Source organism: Anser cygnoides, chromosome Z (genome assembly GCF_040182565.1).
Source record: "Anser cygnoides isolate HZ-2024a breed goose chromosome Z, Taihu_goose_T2T_genome, whole genome shotgun sequence".
NCBI lineage: Eukaryota > Metazoa > Chordata > Aves > Anseriformes > Anatidae > Anser > Anser cygnoides.
The window spans coordinates 64631149-64651696 of NC_089912.1; the positions used below are offsets into that span (position 1 = coordinate 64631149).

General features: G+C 42.5%; 1 protein-coding gene across 3 annotated transcripts in view; it reads right to left on the reverse strand.

The window, feature by feature from the left end:
* Positions 1–7: 7 nt before the first annotated feature.
* Positions 8–20548, reverse strand: part of CCBE1 (collagen and calcium binding EGF domains 1) — a 95776-nt gene continuing 75235 nt past the window's right edge. Inside the window, exons 4-11 of one of the 3 annotated variants that reach the window (XM_048052278.2) lie at positions 18912–19046; positions 18030–18167; positions 13047–13153; positions 7583–7703; positions 5475–5614; positions 5347–5382; positions 4791–4826; positions 8–3719 (exon numbers count right to left, since the gene is read on the reverse strand). In XM_048052278.2, the coding sequence (XP_047908235.1) occupies positions 3486–3719; positions 4791–4826; positions 5347–5382; positions 5475–5614; positions 7583–7703; positions 13047–13153; positions 18030–18167; positions 18912–19046 (947 nt within the window). In that variant the 3' untranslated portion in view covers positions 8–3485. Of the gene's footprint in view, positions 3720–4790; positions 4827–5336; positions 5383–5474; positions 5615–7582; positions 7704–13046; positions 13154–18029; positions 18168–18911; positions 19047–20548 lie in introns of all 3 variants that reach the window. The other 2 variants (XM_048052279.2, XM_066989111.1) reach the window with 2 other exon arrangements.

Consider the following 20548-nt stretch of genomic DNA (forward strand, 5'->3'; position numbering starts at 1 on the left):
ACCAACAGCATAAGAAAAAATAGCTTTGTTGTTACGAATACATCATAAAATCACAATCATTTTATACATATTTTAGTATTTCATATATAAATAAAATGGCCTGTATGGTTATTGGAATGTGTAATAGGAACAAACATACGGATTTTAATGTGAAATTAACAAATTCTTGGACCCCACCTCATCTTTTGTTGCTTCTCTGGGGCTTAACATATTAACTCTGAAATACTTCTCGGAAGAACGTTACTCAAGCTGTGATGCCAACAATAACTCCAGGGATTATTGTAATTCCATTTACAATCACTTTTCCAATCCTTTTCCTGGTTTACCCTGACCATATAGCAATTTCTGTGTGTCAGTATTTCAGCTTTGCAAGAAAGACTAATCCTGTATGTACCTGGCACAGTGTTGAAAGAACATTTTCCAAGCTTTATGATTCTGTTAAACTTATTAACAACCAGTATTTTCCCATCACTACACACTCTTGCAAATGTTTCCATTAAATATATTTCCAATATTAATAAAATAACAAACTCTTTATTATCCTTCTGCTTATAACTTGATGTCTTAACATCAAAATAATATTTCTTTCTAATAAAATTATACATAGTATTTATATGAAAAAAAGTTGTCATGTGCATGAGCCTAGTAAAGACTAGACATGTAGATGTTTCTACATTCTTATTTTGGATTCTTGGGTAGTTATTTTTGGAGCCACAGAGTAATAAATAATTTACAAGGTAATGACTTCCCTCTCTCTGGTAACCAGGCTCAAAATTGGAAACGACTCCTCTGGTCTGGCTTTATAAAACTTTGGGTATGCTGAAGAAATCATCATTTTTTTCTATCTGAATGTCTGTGTGTATTTCTCTAGAAATTGTAGTGAAATGTTTCTGATACAATATGTTATGAAAGCTATCATACAATTAATGAGAAATAAAATTATAAAAGTCTACACAAAGATCTTAGCCGGATGCAGACAGAAGGCTGAACATTCCCAGATAGCTGTGCTCAGAGGGGCTCTCCCTGCTGGAGGAATTCCTGTGTCTTGTGGGGTGGATTTGGCCTTACCATGTTGTCCTCTCACCACTGCCGGGACTCAGCCAACAGCACTTTGGGGCAAGGAGTCTGTGGAAAGAGGAGTGTGAAGCACAAGGACAAATTCAAGGAGCTCTTTCCTTCACCTTTTTATGGAGGAAACATGTCTGCTGGAAAACAAAAACAAAAACAGCTCTGGGCTGTGAAAAAACTTGCAGACTCCAGAAAGGGAAGTTATTGAGCTCATCATTCAAACAGGCATGTAAAAATGCACCCTATTTTATGTTTGCAAGTCTGTAGGACAGCTTCCTGCACTCAGAGTGAGGCATGTATTTTATCTACTTTTCTGATCCACTCTAAGAAGTTCCCTAAATACTTATGCAAAGCAGGATATTGTTGCCTTCCCCTGAATTCAATGGTCAAGCTTTCAATGTAGAAACTTCTCATTTGGTACTTGTGGAAAAGCAGAGTTTAGAACGCAAGTAAGTGCCTTTTTTAGAACACATTTTCCCTGTGGGCACAGGGCAATAAAATGCAGTCCGTATGTAGGAAGCGAGTTGTTTAACTTATTATTTAGTGTGTGATGGTCCAAATAACTGCAGCTGCTAGTTCTGTTGTGGAAATCAACCTGATTCAGCAGGTCATGGGTGGTGGTGGTAAACGCAGCCAAGAGTTACATAATTTGCAAGGATTACAAATACATAATTTGACAAATGTACTTATTGCATATTCATGAACTATATTGTTTATACATAGTTGCCTGTTTAAAATTAAGAAAATAACACATACATGCCTCAGATTGCTGCCTTAGAGATTTTTTTTTTTTCCTTTTTGGTCTGCTCTGTATAAAACCATCCTTCCTTTGGCCACAAGTTCCTTCCCCAAGTCTCACTGATTTCCCCTTTACCTCATTCACAAGATTACTTGGATCTGTAGCTGCTCGGTGAGCTCCTTCCAGAGGAGAAGCCCAAAGATCATAGGGTGAGAGCACTATCATTTTTTCTAAGCTTTACCAGTGACTTAGTCATTGCTTTGTAAATACTGATGTATGTGTAACGTGAAGAGGAATAAAGAACATTAGTGTTCTTAAAGCTAATGCCCTTGCTTGTGGCATACTGATAGTGAGGAGTTGGGAAACAATTACAAGAATTAACATATCCCCTTAAGATAATATACAAAAGATATAAAATGTCTAGACAGCCAGCTGTTTATACAACATGACCTGTTCTGGTGTGGTAGGGATTACACCAACTATCTTTTGGCCCAGAGAATATGGAAAGGGATCCAAACCTTTCCATATTATCCAAAAAGGGCCTGCTTATATTTTTACTAGTATTTATTTTACTAGAACATGCAAGCCATGGAGAACATGGCAAAATAAGGTTTTCTTTGCATTTGTAACATGGATAGAACCCAGTACTAAACATATGGTAGAAACAGCAGCTACACAGATACAACACTGCAGTTTTGTGCTTAATATTCTCCTTTATCTTCTAAGCATGGCAAAGTCCTCAGCAGCTGTGGAAATCCAAGAAAAAAAAAAAAAGAAAAAAAAAGAAAAAAAAAGAAAAAAAAAAGAAGTTAACATACATCATTCATGAGGTATGGTCTAACTTTGTGCATCCAATTTTCCAGTGTAAAAAACAAGGGTACTCCCTTTTATCCCTCTTCAGAAGTACAGGATCCCATGTGCAGTACCTCAACTTAGCTATGCTCGTACCACTTGAAATGTTTCATCATGTGCACTCCTGCACCTACCACTCCTCCTATACCCAGCCAAATACACTGTAACTCCTGCGTTCCAGTTCTGTGAATGCCTTTTAGAAGGTCACTAGATCCCCTCAAATCATTTCTAGATCAACAAGCAGTATCTTTATATCATTGCTTCATCATGTTTTGTGCCAAAGTGGGGCATAAAGAAGGAGACAATTCACATAAAGCTGACCTCTGCTGTGAAACAGAGATCCACTTTTCACACTCTCCTAAACCCGGGGACACTACCTGGAGACTTGAGTTCAGTGGTATAATTCATTTACATGTATAAAGTAACCGTGTACCTAGGTTTCCATTTCTGATGTCTTTCAGGGATGATGTTCAGCTACTCCCCTACCCCTGCAAAATCTAGGTACTGGGTCATTTGGACACAGAACCAAAGGTAGGCAGATGAGATGCTGTGGTCTGCCCCATTAACTAGTGTATGCCTTAATCCTGCTAGCCCAATACACTGAGAAGGTTTTCCTGATAGTCTAGATACAATGCACGGTGCAGGCTTGACGGTATGGAATTACTGCAAGGAGGCCACCATGAACTGGGAAAGTTACAGTACAGGCAGCATGGTTGGGGAAAAGCAAAGAGAAAACTGAGAAATAATATATATATATATTTTACATTGTCAGTGCATTTTTATAGTGAAGAACTCTAAAGGGGGGTCTATTTGTCAGTAGGCATAGCTAAGGATGGGCTGCCTTCTGTATCCTGGAGTCTCTGGGTGATGTCCGCGGTTTGTAGTCTTCTCCAGATCCAAAATCCACTGTGTCATGATAGTTTGTAAATTCCTGAGGTAATGGAAACTCCTCTGTTGATGAATGAGTCCTGTGTCCGAACACTCTCTCTTGCAGCTCAGCGATGTCATTCCTGATGTCTGCCATCATCAGCAGTAAGAAGTCAAATGAACCTGGTGGGCCCTGCAGCCACAAGGCACGGTCATTAATCACATTCCACTTTACTCTTACAGTTTTCAAACACGTCAATATAACTGCCCTTGCTAATTCAGTAAAATACTGCTTCATCAAAACTATTGCCAGAAATTAAAGGCCTCTTTTCAAATCAACCTGATCAGGAAACACTTTTCAAAAGGCAAATGCAGACAGAGCCTGTATTTACTAGATTCTCAGCTCTTTGTTATTTAACAATTCTTTGCTATATCTGCCTCCTGAAAGCGTCTCAACACCTCATGGGAACAGAGGAGAGAAATCTTGGTTCCATGTGTTGCTTCATATTAAAATAATAGAAATGACGTTCTTAAAATAATTAATCTATAATTATTAATATTTATTACATTTATCTGGGGAATGCTGATGTCCGGAAGATAATTTTCAATACATTAACCCCACTGCAGTCGATCTCTTACTAAATTTATTGGTAATTACGATGTAGGGAATATACCCTGTGTTTTATCTAATTTCAGAAAATCATCATTTCTTTTTAGCTGTCTTCACACAGTAAAGTACACTATTTAACACTGAGAACACCCACTGGACACCTTCCTAAAATCCATTCCGCCAATGAGAAACAACATTTTAATCAATTTCACCTAAAAACAGATTGTAAATACTCATCCTTCTCTTGGTGATTTGCTCAAAGTCCCAGAGAGAGAAGAGAGGTAGGATTTTAAAAGGTTTCAGAGATCATACTCCCATTAGTAGGGAGACTGAACCGCACTAACTAGCACTCGGCATGGGTTCTCATGCTTCTGCCTCCTGAGCGTGTCCCACCACTGCCATACGGTGGAGGGGCACTTACTGCCTTTGGTGTAGCATCCAGCGAGGGAGGAGTTGTGAAGGAAAGAAGCTTGGATGAAAAAGGGTAATTTCTTTCTTTCCAATAACCTTTTCTGGGCATGTAAAGTGTCATTCACTGTGATTTTGACAAAGGAAAGTTTTTGTTTGTTTGTTTCTTTCTTTCTTTCTTTTGGCTGGCCTGTTAGTAGCCAACATCACTTTGCTGTGGAATTGCTTGCTGAGAGCAATACTTACAGGTATCCCCTTTGGTCCTGGTGCACCTCGCTCCCCCTGTAATCAATACCACCTCAGTTAGTTTGCTGTGACTAAAGGAAACCGAAATAGCAGTTTACCTTTGCAGACTCACTGGCTACGGATCTAGAATCATCAGCGTTTGCTAACTTTGCTTGCTCAGAAAAAGAAAAGAAAATAAAAGAAAATGAAGTAGGAACAAATATATCAGGAAGAACACAGGAAATTTCCACTGGCTCTAGTGGGAGCAGAGTCTGGTGCTTCTGATATTTCTCCTAGACAGTAACAAACAGACCAGTTAAGAGGACAAATTCACAAAAGAGCAGTCTAATGAAATGGGCTAACACACCAAAGGAAAGAAAGCTGCTTGAGAGCCTGGCAGTGCTATTATTTGCAAGACTTAAGGAATGCGAAGCACAAAATTGGAGAAGAAAGGCAAGAGGTGATAGGACAACGGGACATTTTCAGTTTAGCAAAGGAAATGTGGAGGTAAAAGGGTGTGACTGCAAGTGCATTGACTAGATGTGCCTGCCTTGTGGAAAACAGTACCTCTCCTCACCTTGCTGCCATCTCTCCCCGGTGCTCCTGGTGGGCCCTGTAACAGAAAAGAAAGCGTTCACAAGGACATGACAGGTTGTGGAGCTGAGGCCAACCATGCAGCACATGACAGGAGGTGAGAATACTGACCACAGGGCCCCGTCTGCCCTGCTTAATATGGGATATGTCTGGAGATGGGCCCATGGGTCCCATTGATCCACGGGGGCCTGGCTGTCCGGGAGGTCCAGGTGACCCAGGAACTCCTTGACTCCCTTTCGGTCCTGGAGCCCCTGCAATTGACAGCAAAGGTTACCTGCCAGGGAAAGCCTTCAGGACATTTCATCAGCACAAGCAGTGGTGACTGACTATTTTTTGAACCACCCAATGGGCTTGTTGCCTTAACACACCCAAATCCACAAATCCACAGCAACACAAGCAACACAGCAGTCATTTGAGACATTACTCCTTGTCACAGTGGGTACAAGAGATCTTCACGAAACAATTAAACATTGTGTGTTCAAAGAAACCAAGATCTCCACTGCCAAGCAGTTAGGGACACAGACCAGGGGTGAAAAGAAAAGCAGAAAAGCCTCATTTTCACACAAAGAAAAAAAGGGAGAAAGAACAAATCACATCTGAGAAACATCTCATAAAAAGAAAGCCTCAGAAAACTCATGGAAATGTTGGGTCAAAGCCATCTACATGACTGGCACAGAAGCAAACCCTTTTCAGCAGTGTTTTGCACCTCTCTGTTTCCCAGGACAGCAGCCAACGTATTAGGGCAAGAAAGGCTCTGTTCTTGCATTTCACTTTATACCCTTTTCAGCTTCTGCTGGTTCAGCAAAGAATGTTAGTTTTTACGAGGTACCAGGCAGCAAAGCAGAGGTTTATATCAAGGGAAACACTATGAAAAGCAAAACACAAAATAAGGCACCTGAAACAGAATTTACACAAAATAAAGATTATTAAAGCGTCACTGGCTGAAGTGCTTTTTAATTAGAGGGGGGAGCACTTTTCTTCATACTGAAGGCACGTGAAAGACACAGGAAATGAAAGGCGGATGGCAAAAATGGTTCAGCAGGACAGAATATTTACAGCTAGGGTATTCATAAGGAGTAAAATCAAGTTCAGCGATGAACCTCTCAGACTCCTCCTGAAGACCCGGCCATCCTGTTGCAAACAGTGGGGCAGGGGAAGAGGTCAGCGGGGATGGTTTTCAAGCAGAACAGAGAATTCTACAGTACCTTGGACAGCTCAGTCATGGGGAAACCAGATGGAAGAAATGCAGAGTCAGGCCTATGTTAGAGAGATTGCAAGATGGCACAATGTACATTTCAGAGTCTGACGCAGAATCTCTAACCACATTGTCCTTGCACTTATGTTATACTGAAGACTGAAGATACTCATCCTCCAAGAAAATGAGATAAAGACTCAAAAAACAAAGCAAGACTGCAAAAGTGGGGATAAATGGAGGGCAGTTCAGTAGGTAGCAAATCAAACCTGGTATGAAATACCAGCTAGTCCTCTGTAAGAGTATTCCAGAAACTCAGAACAGTAGTAAAATTCATTACATTTATCACTAACCCCAAATCAGATCTGCAATCAATGGATTTAGCAAAACTTTTACTATCACTGGCTGCAGATTGCAGGGTGTCTGGCTTAAGCTAGAGCCTTAGGAACTCATTGCTTTTCTCATTGTTTCAGTCTATACCTTAACAAAGTGCAGAAGGTGTGAGTGGAGTTTTACTTTTCTTTTCAGATTCCTTTGAATCTAGAACACAACATAAAACCAAGAAATGAATCCTTGCAGAACAAGACAAGGGAAAATAAAACAGTTGGCACAAACCTTCGCAAACTGAAAGCACATTTTCTGCTCTACTAATGACAGTGAGCTAAAGTAATAGGTATTTCTGAAATGAAATGGAGAGTGTTTAAGACACAGTTAAGAAATGGGAAATGACATCTGAAGCAGGTGAGATATCCCTGGGAGAGGGAGAACTTCAACATGTACAGGACAAACACAGCTTGCACGCCAAGAAATACATTGAGACTAAGAAACACAATGGAGTGATGTTAGACAGTTCGCAGAGGCTGACTGAATAATGACTGCAGAGTTTTTCGATTTATTACAAATGCAAATATAATCATAGCAATCAAATTATGTAACACATGAAATCCTATCTTACTGAAAGACTGAGGCTTATTATTTTTACTCATGGCACTATTTCACACTCACATCCCTCTGGTCTGTATCTTACCTGGAGGACCTTGTTGGCCAGGCTGGCCTGGGGGGCCAGGGATATATGCGTTAGATGCAAGCACTTTTTCACCAGTGATGTGTTTGCTAAGATCAGCAGCATTATTTGGTAGCAAAGCAACCTGCCAAAACCAAAAATCACAGTAAGGCCTCCATTATTCATCTGGATAAATTGCATTCTTGATTAAACTTTAATGTGGACAAATTTAAGTGCTTCAGGAAAATGTCAAGTCTTTATCAATATCTGCATTTATACTAACACTGTTCTGGAGCCACTGTTAGGATTGGACTTCACATTATGTCAAACAACTCAATGTGTGGAGAAAAAAAAACAACACAACAACACAACCATTTTTCCCCAATAACAGTAAAAGAACCCAGTATGAGCCCAGCTCATATGTATGGGCACGCTACTGGAGTGTGGCTGCATGCAGTTGAATTGCCTCATAAGGTAAAACACAACATGAAACCTGGATGGGGGATCCTAGAAGTGATCCACACTTCATGCATCTTATACCTAGGAAGTAGCCCAGGCTTGGGAGATACTATGTGAAAAACATGGCACCCTTTGATTTTAAGGCATTCATACCTTCTAGTACTTTCTTTCCCCTGGGACACGGAGCTAGTACCATGTTAGAAACCTTGATATTTCCCATGAGGCTGTTCACCTTTCAAGTCATCATGGAAATACTGCAAGTCTACCCAAATGGAGGGCAGGAGAAATTCAGGAGAGATACAGCAACAAGTTACCAAAAACTGAAGGCTAATAACTGCTTGGATCTTCTCAGAAAACCTATTTTTTGTTATGTGAATTTTCCTCTATTCGTTTACTGTTCTTCCTCAGGCCAACATTTTCTCAGATATTAAGTTCCCAATTGCTTGCACAAGTCCCTAACTTTTCATAGGTTTCAATAAGAGACCAAAATGCTTTGTGGATCTGGCCCTGTAACCATACCATTTAACCCAATGGATGTCTGCATCTGCTCTGCATAAAGACACAAGGCACAAGCAAATGAGAATGCAAGGAGAATTGCATACTGTGGTTTAAAATGTCATTGCCCATTAAATATCAGATCCTGCTTGCCCAGATTGAATGTATTTAATAATTAAACACATTTTAAAATATTCTGCAAATACTTAGTCTCTGCAGAGGCAGCTGAAGGGAGACAACAAGCCAGAAGACCAGTCTACAGCGAGGAAAGAAGTTTATTAATAGTGAATGGCTGCATGTACAGTTGGGAATTTTCCTCTGCCAAACAGATAAAGGATATTTCAGCAATACCAGGACAGATCTGGGTCAGCTTTGTTGCTGCCCTGAATAAACTTGGCTCAGTGGATTCTGCAACATGTGCGTAGAAGAGCTGCGTTAACTAAAATACGTGATGACTCCTGTTGTCTGGTAGTGCTTTTAATTAGCTATTTGGAATTCCCTTCATTGGACTGTTCTCAAGGCTCCTACTTGCTTCTGTAATTATTTGATATATGTCCTCCTGCCCTTATTGCAAGCCTAACGTTTGTAAAGCACTGAAAATATAACAAAGCCATGCACTTGCAATACATAGTGTAAATGGGCAAATTTCTTTTGGGAAAGAACTTATTAGTGAAGAACTGCACTTTAAAGGGCAGCCAGTGTTGCTTGCAGCTTTGGGTTGGATGCACCAGCACAGTTCTGAAGGAAGAGAAAGTGAGGAAAGAACACTGGAAACACTAAGACAGTTCCTGGTGGCACTTCTGAAATACTGGCTTGATGTTTCAGACTGGGATACAAAATGTGATGACAGGAATAGAAGGATTTATCATCCATTTGTGACTTGGGCCTTGGAAAGCATTGCAGTTCCAAGGGCAAGATGACTGCACTATATAGAAATTAGGCAATGTGATGCAAGTCTCACAGGAATTTGGTAGATTCACTCTACCTCCCCTGAAATCTGTGGTTGGATGAGCTCAGCACTTCACAGAAGCCCCACTGGGTGAGCTTTATGTGCTTGCTCACAGGAGTGGAACTCCTTACTTTCTGCTCACACAGAAAACTGGGCTCCAGCATATCTACTGCTTTGGGGGTGGGCCCTTTGCGCTGTCATCTTGGGTTTTCCAGGGAAAAAACTCCACTTACCAATGACCCCTCAGCCTGAAGCGTGGGACTGCTGCAGCTAAAGGGCCGCTGCGTGGGTCACAGCACCTTGCACGGAATTCAGCAGCTGGGGGCTATCACAGCTGCGCTGGCCAGGGACCAGCATGAGGAGGTCCCATGGCCAGCTTTGGTCAGCACACCACAAATGTGAGATCCTGAGAACATTATATTTTGGGGGAAAGTATATATTTTTTTGTGAGAATATTTTTGGTGCCATTGGTGAGACTCAAACAGGCAAGGATCACTTCATCTCTTCCAGTTTTCCCCAGCAGGAACACTTATTCAAGCTGAAGAACAAATAAGTGTTTCTCCTTGGGGGTGGCAGATTAATTGATCTCCTCTCCAGAGCTTGTATGAAAATTTTGGCCCAGATCCTACTTGGGGGATCTTTTTCTTACTGTATAGCCCCTGCTCTGAACAGCTCCTCAGGTTATATTGCAAATGGCCAGTCTGGATTTAAAAGATGCATTTAGTAGCAAGCATTGTGAAAATGATTTCGGAGTGTATTCTTTTCTGTTTCGTAAATAAGGTACTGACTTGTTCCAGCCAGCAAGGCTGTTTCAACAAATAATTTAGTAAGTTAAAAAAAAAATAAAAAGTCACATAGCTGCTGTGAAAGCATCTACACATGTTTCCCCACTGAGTCAGCTGGACTTAAGGCATACACTATGAGTGCCAAAATACCCAGGCTCTGGTCTAGCTCACTGCTCTTTGATATTTTCTGGCCAGAAAATGGCTGTTACATACAGTGGGGCCAAACCATGTGTTTTTGATGTTGACTCACATCCTCTCAGGGATTGGCTATACTCACTAGCCTAATTTCTATTTCACCTTTTAACTGAACCAGGATCGTGATCCAGACTGACCTTGGCTTTCTCCGTCCACAGCTCCAAATCTTAATGGCCCTTGAAAAATAATGTTTTTCCATGTGCGTGCAAATATTAGTGAGACTAAATTTTAAAGAAAGACAGTGCTAGAAACAAGATTCCCATAAGTTCGCTGTTGGATGTTGCATCTGGTATTTTGGGTGGTTTCTAGGAGATCTGTGGTTTAGATGACTTTGACAGAGCTTGATAGGAGAGTTGTGGAATTTTACCACAGATTTCTAATTAAGATGTTTAAACACATCTGTGCAATAGGATCTAGCAATGCTCCAACTCCAAGAGCTGAACTGCTTACTTGACTTTTTAAAAAATCATTGGCTGCATGTCAACATGCCAGATATCTTTCCCCTACTTTTCCAGCTTCTGCTTTTCCTCCTTCCTGCAAGGTCTGAGGTCAGTCTAGGGCTGCCCCCAGCCCCCTGTAAATCCAGGGGAGAGTGTGTCCCATGGATAACCAAGCAAGTTGACTTTCTGTTCTTGATCCTTGAAATACCGTACGCTGGATTTGGAATTGATGGTGCAATCACCCCGTGATGGTATTGTTGCCATCACCTCCTTCCTTTAATACGATAGATAGTCTGCTCTCCAGAGGTGGCAGGGACTTGAGTTCAACCCCCTCCTTTCCTAAGGAGACCCAAAACTACACCTCCCACTGCCAGAAGCACACCCTGATTTCCAGTTGTAGGGTTTGCTGGATTGGATCCTTCTCAGGCTCTTCCGCTAAACATAATTTCACATAAAGTTCATAGAATCCCAAAGCCTTAACCACAAGACTAAAGACTTATTCCCATAAAGTGTCTCTCTGGCAGACAGTAATGAATTTTTCTGTACGAAACAGAAAAGCTTCAACCACAGATACTGAGAGGTGTCGTCGACAGAAGAAATTGGCCACAGGGAGTGGCTGGTGAAACACAAGGGTTTGTGTCTCCTTGGGCTGAGGAGCAGGGTGAGGCCAGATCTCCTCCCTGCATGGGCAAAAGCTCTCCCTGCTGTGGGGTAAAAGATGCTGAATGCATCTGGGAATTCGTCTCTTCCAGCTCTGTCTGCATGAGGCACAACCCAGCGGGCTTCCTCTGAGGATGCCAAATCGATCAAGTCCCACTAGGAAAATACCTGGGGAAAATTTAGACTATGGACCATGACGGGAATTAGCTGAGAGGCAAGGGCAAACTGCTTGGCATGGCCACAGACACCATGCACCAAGTGCACACAGCAACAGGTACCGACAGCGTTAGGCTCCCACGGCTGCATTCTGGATAACAGGCACCTAACGGTGGAAATCAGACACATAAAACTTTCCATTAATCCAGGCCATTAGTCTCCAAAAATTCTTGCAGCCAACTAGTTGGCCAACAGTGTGGTCCCAGATCCCAGAGCGGTGCGAGCCTGCTCAGCCTCACTGCCTGCGGCTGGACAAGCAGCCGCTCAGCAGCACCGCTCCGCTTTAACCCGTCTGCTGTTCACTAGCAGGGGCTGTTCGAAAAGCAGAATTTCTGTCACACGTGGATTTCCGTCCACCTTTGTCCCCGTACTGATACAGAAGGAAAACATGAAGCAGATTCCTTTCTCCTGGTTTTAAATCACATTAATGAACAATATTATATGCAACAGGTGGCGCCAAATCGTGTTTTTATACAATTAAATTAAATGAGCAGCCCAGGGGAAATGATTACAGCCTGTCAACATGAATTGCTTAGAATGTTCATGCAGAGCATTTCCATTTCAGAGAACCTGAGTGTTCAGAGGAGGTGTCACCAGAAAGGGCATTACACCTGCACCTCTGCACTTGGCTCTCAAAACCCTGGGCTGGGTCTCCGGGTTATTTCAATCTTACCAAAGTGCAAAAGGAGGTCACATACAGGGGCAAATAAAGTTCAAGGTCAGGGGAAGTTTTAAGGTGCATTACATACTCTGCTTGTACAGAAACAGATAAAAACAAATGAAAAAAAAAAAAAGCCTTGTGGCTGAGGGATTTTTCTTTTCTAAAAAACCAAAGCTAATGTGTCTGCTAGTGATGTTTCTGTCTAGCCACACACCTCCTATTTGGCACACATCCTGTATCAACACCCTGGTAGTGCAAAATCATGTTCTCCCACGTTCCCTCATCAGCAGAACGTCTTGCACTTACATATACTAAAGGTGGATGGAGTCCAAAATCCTCTGCATTCAGAATGAATGAAAAGCTGAGGACAACGCAGCTTGCCAAGAAACCTGGGCTCAGGCTGCGAAGGGTGTTTGCCAGACCCTGTTACCGTGAGCTTGGTTAGCAATCTGCTTACAAGCAATGCAGAAGCAAAAGGAAGAGATGACATTCCTACACGATTTTAAATCATGCTGCCATCATCTTTATGGGCAGAAGAGCCACATGGCAGTGACAGCTCCGAACACTAAAACTCAGTTGTCGTAAAACACGGAGGTCTCATAACGACACGACTGATCAATGTTCATACCTTTTGCTTCAGCTGTAAAACTGTCTGCTTTATTTGATGAAACTCCTTACAAGAGGCACAGCATGTCCCTGGTTTCGCCACACTTTCAGATTTCTCAGGAAGCCCAGCTGAAAGAAAGCAGTTTCCAATACAAATATAAAGATCCAAGGGAAAGAAAGTTCATAATGTAATTGCAAAAGCAACTGGAGTCTTGAAGGTTGTTGCATTTCCCCAGACTGTGAAAAGAAGAGGCAGTCTTGCCATTATTAATGCTCTGACTGTGAGTTGCTGTGTAAGGCTGAGCAATTTTGCAGGGACAGCTCTGAGCTCATTTTTAAAGCAGCTGTTTCCAGTTAATAGTTCCTAAAGATTTTTTTATTTTTTTTTTAATACCTGAAAAAGTTAACACCCTTTCTTTTATCTTTGCATTTAGGGTAGGCTATTCCTACAGATCTGAACTGATTTACAGTGCCCTGAAGGGCAAATTTTCATACCCTATAAATTACGGTAAACCCCCTCACAACGTGGTCTTTTCATTTCACTTTGCACAAACTGTTCTTTATCATTGCTGGTTATCCCTCCATGTGATGTAAGCAGCCTGACCAGAGATGGGGAGTGAGGTTAATGATCAGGATTTAAATCCACATGAGAGAACAGGTCACACCAGTTGATAGTCCACAAGAATGGGATCTTTTCAAGAATCCTTGAAATGATTCAAATTGTAAGAGATCTTGCAAAAGGTTTTTTTTTTCCCTTTTTTCCAGTCCCATGCACAGGGGATCACGTCTGCACCATAAACAAACAAGCACTGTTTTAACAGATATCAGTTTAAAGAGAAATGTGGTTTCCAAAACACAGGGTGGCGTGTACCCGCAAACTCTAGATAAGCTTTTTTTTTCTTTCACATATAGTTGTTGAGAAGCATAAAGCATACTGAGGCTCTGCATGTGATGCCTGGCCTCGCATGATGTTACCTGTAAGGGTTATTGGACACATTTGAACGCGGATCCTTCGGAGTGTGTCCTGTAATGGAAAAACTCTGCAGGTCCTTCTGGTTAAAGCCAATAAATCTTCAAACTCTTCAAAAAGTATTGACTACAATGTACTTAGATATTATGTTGTATTTCTTTCTTGGGTCTACACTTCATCTTTTCCTAAGTGTGTATTGGTTTTCATCTGCATCTACAGGGTCCAGTAAGGAACACTGCAGCCATCAGATGGTCACCAATGCACAAATTTAGGAAAAAAAAAATCAACTACCTGCTCCTAAAACTGCAGTCCAATGGCATTACAGTAATCCACAACCATCCTCCATAGTTTATTTAGCATGTCTGACAGTAAGTTTGCTGCTTTCTGAGCTTCCCAGCCCTTCTTTATAGCACATGGTTTGTTAAATACCTGAACAGCTTTCTGTACCTTGTTTGGATGGCCCAAAGTTTATTGTTAAAAGGTACTCCTGGGGCTTTTCCAATGACTTCTACATAAAATTTAATAGAATCACACCAAATTAAAGCTATGCTGGCTCCAAGATCATTTGTTTGGCTACAGCATCTCCCAGAGGGACTCCAAACTTCATATGGCAATATCTGAACATACAGCACCTGCTCATTTCTTCACTGATGTATTTCTAATGTTAATTATTTTGACTTTTACTTCCTCCAAAGCCTTTTTGACCACCTCTGATAGAACAGAGTCCACAGCATTTAGTTTTTTTTTTCTTTTTTTTTTTTTTCCCTTAATGAAGAGCTGTTATGATGCCGTAATTAAGACACCTCTTGATATTTCTACAAGGTAAGTCTTCTCTTGACCACAAATCAGTACTGTGGCTCTCTCATGGAGTTCTTCACCCATCTCCAACTTTTCAGCTTTCTTTTAAAATATTTGAGTGTTTTGACATGTTCACTTTTGGACTTGAGTAGGATTTACAGTGACACATATAGAAAGACATTTAAAAAATGTCCTTTTCAAAAAATTCCCCTCCAGATTGTTTTTGGTACTAGTTTAAACCAAAATTTCTTTTAATAGGTGTCTTACCAAACAAGGTCCCTCATAAAACACACGCATTGTGTTAGGAAATGTTGCTGACAGCAACATGCAGTCATAGGGAGAAACTGCCAGAGCCTCTGCTGCTTTAAACGTTAGGAAATCCCACTAGAATCAGTAGAATAACATACAGATTAAGGAGCGGTGAATTTGGCCTCTTGTTTCATTACAAAATCCAGTTTACCTTCCAGAAGGATGTGATACACGGGTCTGTTGATAAAACAGGGCTGTAACAACCCATGGAGGTGAACATGTGTGTGGGGGGGACTCAGCTAGTGTTTGGAAAACATAATTCCAGTGAGATTTCTGCAGCCCCAGTTGGACTGATTTATCTGGGGAAGAAGTCCAACGGCGTCACATAAGCAAGTGTGAGCTGCGTCCCAGGAGAGAGGTGGAATCCCCCTAACTCGTACCAGACAGAAGTGTTGATTTGCTCAGGGAAGGAGTCATCCATCAAACACTCGCTCTGCCCCCATCTGATCCTGTATCAGGACCAAAATACAAATAAAGCCAGGATAAGGCACAGATAAAGCCAGAAGCCACCTAGGACAGGCCAGAGGGGGCAGGAAGCAATTAGACGAGGGCCTCCCACGCGCGGTGCAGATACTGAGGTCACCTACCAGGCCAGCATTGAGCAAGACACTTACATAACCTGTTTTCATTGCCCTAAACTAAAATTATTTCAGAGAAGGCTGAAACCAGCCTCGTTTTAGGAAGGGTTTCCGAAGCATCACGGGTGATGCTCCTGCGCTGATATGAAGCCCCGTGGCGCCTATCGATAAGAGAGGCTCAGTGCAGCGGTGTGCTTTCTTTTCCTCTGCTCAAAGGCTCTGGCTTGCTGGTGCCGGAGGAGAAGGAGATGCTGGCGGGGGAGAGCTCTGCGGGGAGCTGTGCCGCCGGCAGTCTTCGCATGGAGGCTGTTTAGTGGATCATCTGTGTTGTATTATCTGTGCTCAGCCTGCTGAGACGGTTTAATTTGCCTACTTCTGAGCGGGTAGCTGTATTGTCTCTGTCAAATGCAACATGACTGCGGATGCGGGAAGAATGTTCCCTATTCTAGTAGTCCGCTAACAAATCCAAAGTACTCACTCGAGCCCACTTGTTGTAGCTCAGAGTCAAAAAAAGCCTGGACTGCAGCCTTCAGGCAGGACAAACACGTGAGTAATAATCCCCCAGGAAACAAGCAGCACGCGTAAACCTGGAGAGAGAGAGAGACCCTGCGTGTCTCTCGCACTAAATCACAAAATAAAATTTAATTGTCCCAGCCGCCACGAGAAGCAAACGATGTGTAGCTTTGGAAGTGGTCAGGCCAGCAGGCGGTGCCACAAAGCCAGCATCAAGCCCTGCGGAACGGCGACGGGCAGGCTTCTCGTCCCTTTTCGTGCTCCTCGTCCCTTTGTGCTCCTCATCCTTTTGCACCAGCATGCTGGCAGCCTTGGTATCGTTATGGTTGGAGCCCGGCAGGGTGGCTGAGGGTGCCCTTCTCCGCTCCACACAGCCGATCTGGGAGATGGTTGCAGAGATGGGGGGCATTTTATTCCAGGTTAGCTATTGGGACTGATGTTTTTATGGCCCGTGTAGTGTAAAATGTCTGTTTTTTCAAATACTAGAATGATTTCCACATTCTAAAATGTCCTGAATGGCTGGTTATCTGGAATACTTTGGACATTACCCTGTCAGGAAATTTGAACTAGCAAGAAGAAAAGTTAGCTAAAAAAACTATTTGCAAGACGGTTATTTATGTTATGCCTATTTCCTTAATGACCCCCATATACTTATAAGAGATAAAAAAAATAATAAAAAAAAAATGAAAACAGCAAGAAACGACTAATGTTAATGGAGTGGCTTGAGATACACATTTTCAGAGGAAAATCAAAATTATAAATTGCTTTGGCCATCCAGTGGGATTTGGAGCACCCAGTGATATATGTGCTCAGGCAATAATATATGAACCTATGGTAAGTTGCCATTCATCAAAAGCGCATTTTTTTGTTTTGTTTTGTTTTTTTTCCAGAGCACAAGTTGTTCTCTTCCTCCCTCCTTTTTAAATTACCCTATCAGTATTTAATCTGCAGGACTATAAATGCTGTAATTTAATAACTGGGGTGAGGTCAACAACTTTAAAATCATTTACACACAGAACGCATTTATACTCTGAAACCAAGTGGAAAGGAAGAACAAGCCCTCACTCTCACCCCTTTTCCATTGCAAATCACTTTCAGTAGAAAAAAAAAAAATCTGACCGCAGTTATGAGAGACACAAACTAATTGCAGGTCAGCAGAATTCAAGCGTTACTCAACACAATTCAGCTATTGGTTCAAATAATGCTTAAAAATACATGGAATTCCCAGGCACTCCTCTTATGAATGCGTGAGTGCTCAGAGGCACCAACCACCCAACCCATGGCCATTTGCTGATCTCAGATGTGGGCATGCAAATACAAACTAAACTCACAGAAATTAATTTAGTTATCGGATTAAATTAATGAAGGGCCAGCACCAGGCAAATTTTCCTCTTGTGTCTCTGGGCTATCCAGAACTGTGATAGTCCAAATTGATCTGGGAGTGAAATAAGGCTTGTAGCTGTTGTGTGATGCAGGAGAAATGGTCTAACCAAAGCTGTAAAGGCAGTTTTCACTGTTTAGCCACTCTGCCTATTGAGGGCAAGATGCTTTCCACAGCCTTCAGAGTATTTCCACTTTATAGATGTGACTTCTGCCTTACTGTGTGTGTGCAGCTCACGGAAAAAGGAGGTTTCCCAGGTTCCCAGGTTTTTCCAGGTTTCCCAGGACCATGTCCAGGTGGCTTTTGAAGATCTCCAAGGAGGGAGACCCCACAGCTTCTCTGGACAACCTGTGACCTACCACCCACACAGTACAGAAATGCTTCCTGATGTTCAGATGGAAACTCTTGTGAAAAATGCCCCTTGGCCCAAGACCTTTAATCCCCATTAGCATATACCTTTATCTCCCTTGGTGCATGTCCTGCCGTCCTCCCCACGGGTGTAGCCTTCGTGGCACTCGCACCTGTAGCTGCCCATGGTGTTGATGCAGATCTGAGAGCACAGCGTCCCGTTGCTGGTGGCACACTCGTCGATATCTGGAGAGGAGCAAGAGCTGAAAATGTCCTGAAGCTGGATGTTTCAGACCTCAAGTACAATAAAAGACTTCCTTTAAAGCTCTCAGGAGATTTGGGGTTTAAATAAATGAGTAATTGCAGGACTGCTTCTGGTTCAGGCTGGAGCTCTGTGCAAACAGCACAGTTATTAACTCACCTGGCATTTTATCCATGTGACAGTTTCTTTGCATGAAATAGCTCACAAGCAAAGCTCAATCCCGCAGACCTTGGCTCCCTGGCCCAGCAAACCGTGCAGAGCATGGCTACTGAATCAGGGGTTACTAGCCACGCGAGCAGCACAGGTAAATGGACTGTCCTATATCAGATACTTGCCATCCAAATCAAACCCCAAGGATTTATTTTCCTAATCAGGCAAGGTTATAGTGCCTTGAGGCTCTTTTGGTTAAAATCATGTCCCTCTTCTCAGGCCAAAGCTCCAAATACTGCTCAAAACCCACAGGAGGAATTAATAAAGGGAAAATTACATCAGCATGATGCTTCGAAGTGCTTAGGTGCATATGGCTTGTTTTAAGTACTACCTGCCAATAATTTCAAGGGGATTTAGATATCTTAGTTCTGGGGACCGATCCTTAGCATAGTTAAAAACCACATTTCATCTATAATAGTAAAGAAAAAGAGAAAGGCTTCAAATCTAAACTGGCTCCTAAAAGACCTGAAGAAGAAGGAGAGATGCATCATTAACCAGAGATAAGCACTTCTACCCACCCAGGCAATACGGCTTCTCTCTGTTCCTGTGCCTCTCCCGGTCGTAGCGGTACCCAGGATAGCAAGTGCATAAGACCCGTCCAAAATTATCTGTGCACTGCTGTTCGCAAGGAGCTTCAGCACAGACATCGTAGTCTGGAGAGAGAAAGACGTGGTTAGGAGAAACACCAGTGGCAGCAGCTTGATGATAGCTTGGCAGCAAATATTTCACCTCTGTCTTTGCTAATTAATAAAATCATGCTACATTGTTTTTAAAGACTGAAGAAACCTAGAAATGAAACACTCACAAGACATAAGAGAATTACAGTAAAACTGTAATTGCTCATCACTGCTTCACGGTAGCTGAACTATTTCTTAAAATCGGATTTGAAGCAAGGGGCACTTTCCCAGCTGGCAGAATTTAAGAGCTCTTCTCAGAAATATTGTTACCTAAAAGCTTTTTGCTGTTTTATTCACAAATTTTTAAGCGCTGATATCAACATTTCCTACGCAAAAGTACTGTAAAACACTGTGAGGCTAACTGCCAAATCCAGGCAGAAAGTATATCATGAGGAAAAGTTAATTAAAATCACACAGTAATTGTCCTAACCCAGCTATAATCCTCCCAGCAAGGAACACTGTTACAAAACCATCATCACTCTTAATAGCAGCAATATGACGATATGATAAGTTGCTGGCCAGGCTGCTCAGTGAATTCCCAAAAGACTTTCTGAGGTCCCAGTCTGAAACCCCAAGGAGGGCTGTTTCTGTTTGTCTGTTTCTGATTTCACCATTATGCGGCAGCAGAGCTGAAGGCCAAGAAATGGACAATGGAGCAAAACAGGGTCTGACCCTTACCCCTGTCCTGACTGGGGCAGGATCCGGCCCCTGGTGCTAGGCTGGCACAGCCCCCAGCCTGCATGCAACCACGGGGAACATTTCCCAGGAGAAGAAAGGGGCTGAGGTAGCATCCAGCCTCCGAACCAGCACAGGAAAGCTTGCTGAAGGTCAGTTTTTATGTGAAATCCAGTGGTTGTTTATGTGACCATTTCAGAGGAACGTCATCTCACTCACAGTGACCCACTTTGTTTGCTGGTGAGCATCACCCTCCGGTGATGAGGCACTGGGGGGCCACAGCAGAAGGATCCTGTCCCTGATCCAGACCTAACACAAACTTACGTGTTACAACTGAATTCCCAGCAATGCGCTGTGTTTCCATACACACGATATAAAATAATTAAAGCCCAAACTCATTATTGACTCATGCTAATGACTAGCAGACTTCTCTGGGTATGATGACTTTTTCCAAACAATTACAATGAACTAATAGATGGAAAAGCAAGTGAAACCACATTTGCTGTATGGAGGATCTAGAACACACGTGGAGCACTGGGGGCAAAAGTGACAGCGTGCCAGGGCACAGAAATGTGCCAAACAGGGCTTAACAGGCACCTGTGGTGCCAGGACCCCTGTGTCACACCAGAGCCCATTTGACCAAAAAATACTGTTGTACCAGCGCCAGGCATTTCCCCCCTGGTGCTTGATACTTTCTGAGTAACAGGCATCCTTTCCTTCTGTTGTACTCCACAACCGTGCTGGCTTCAAGTCCTGCCACGTCTGCGGTGCTGCGGTGGGGATGGCAGTGGGACCACAGTGCC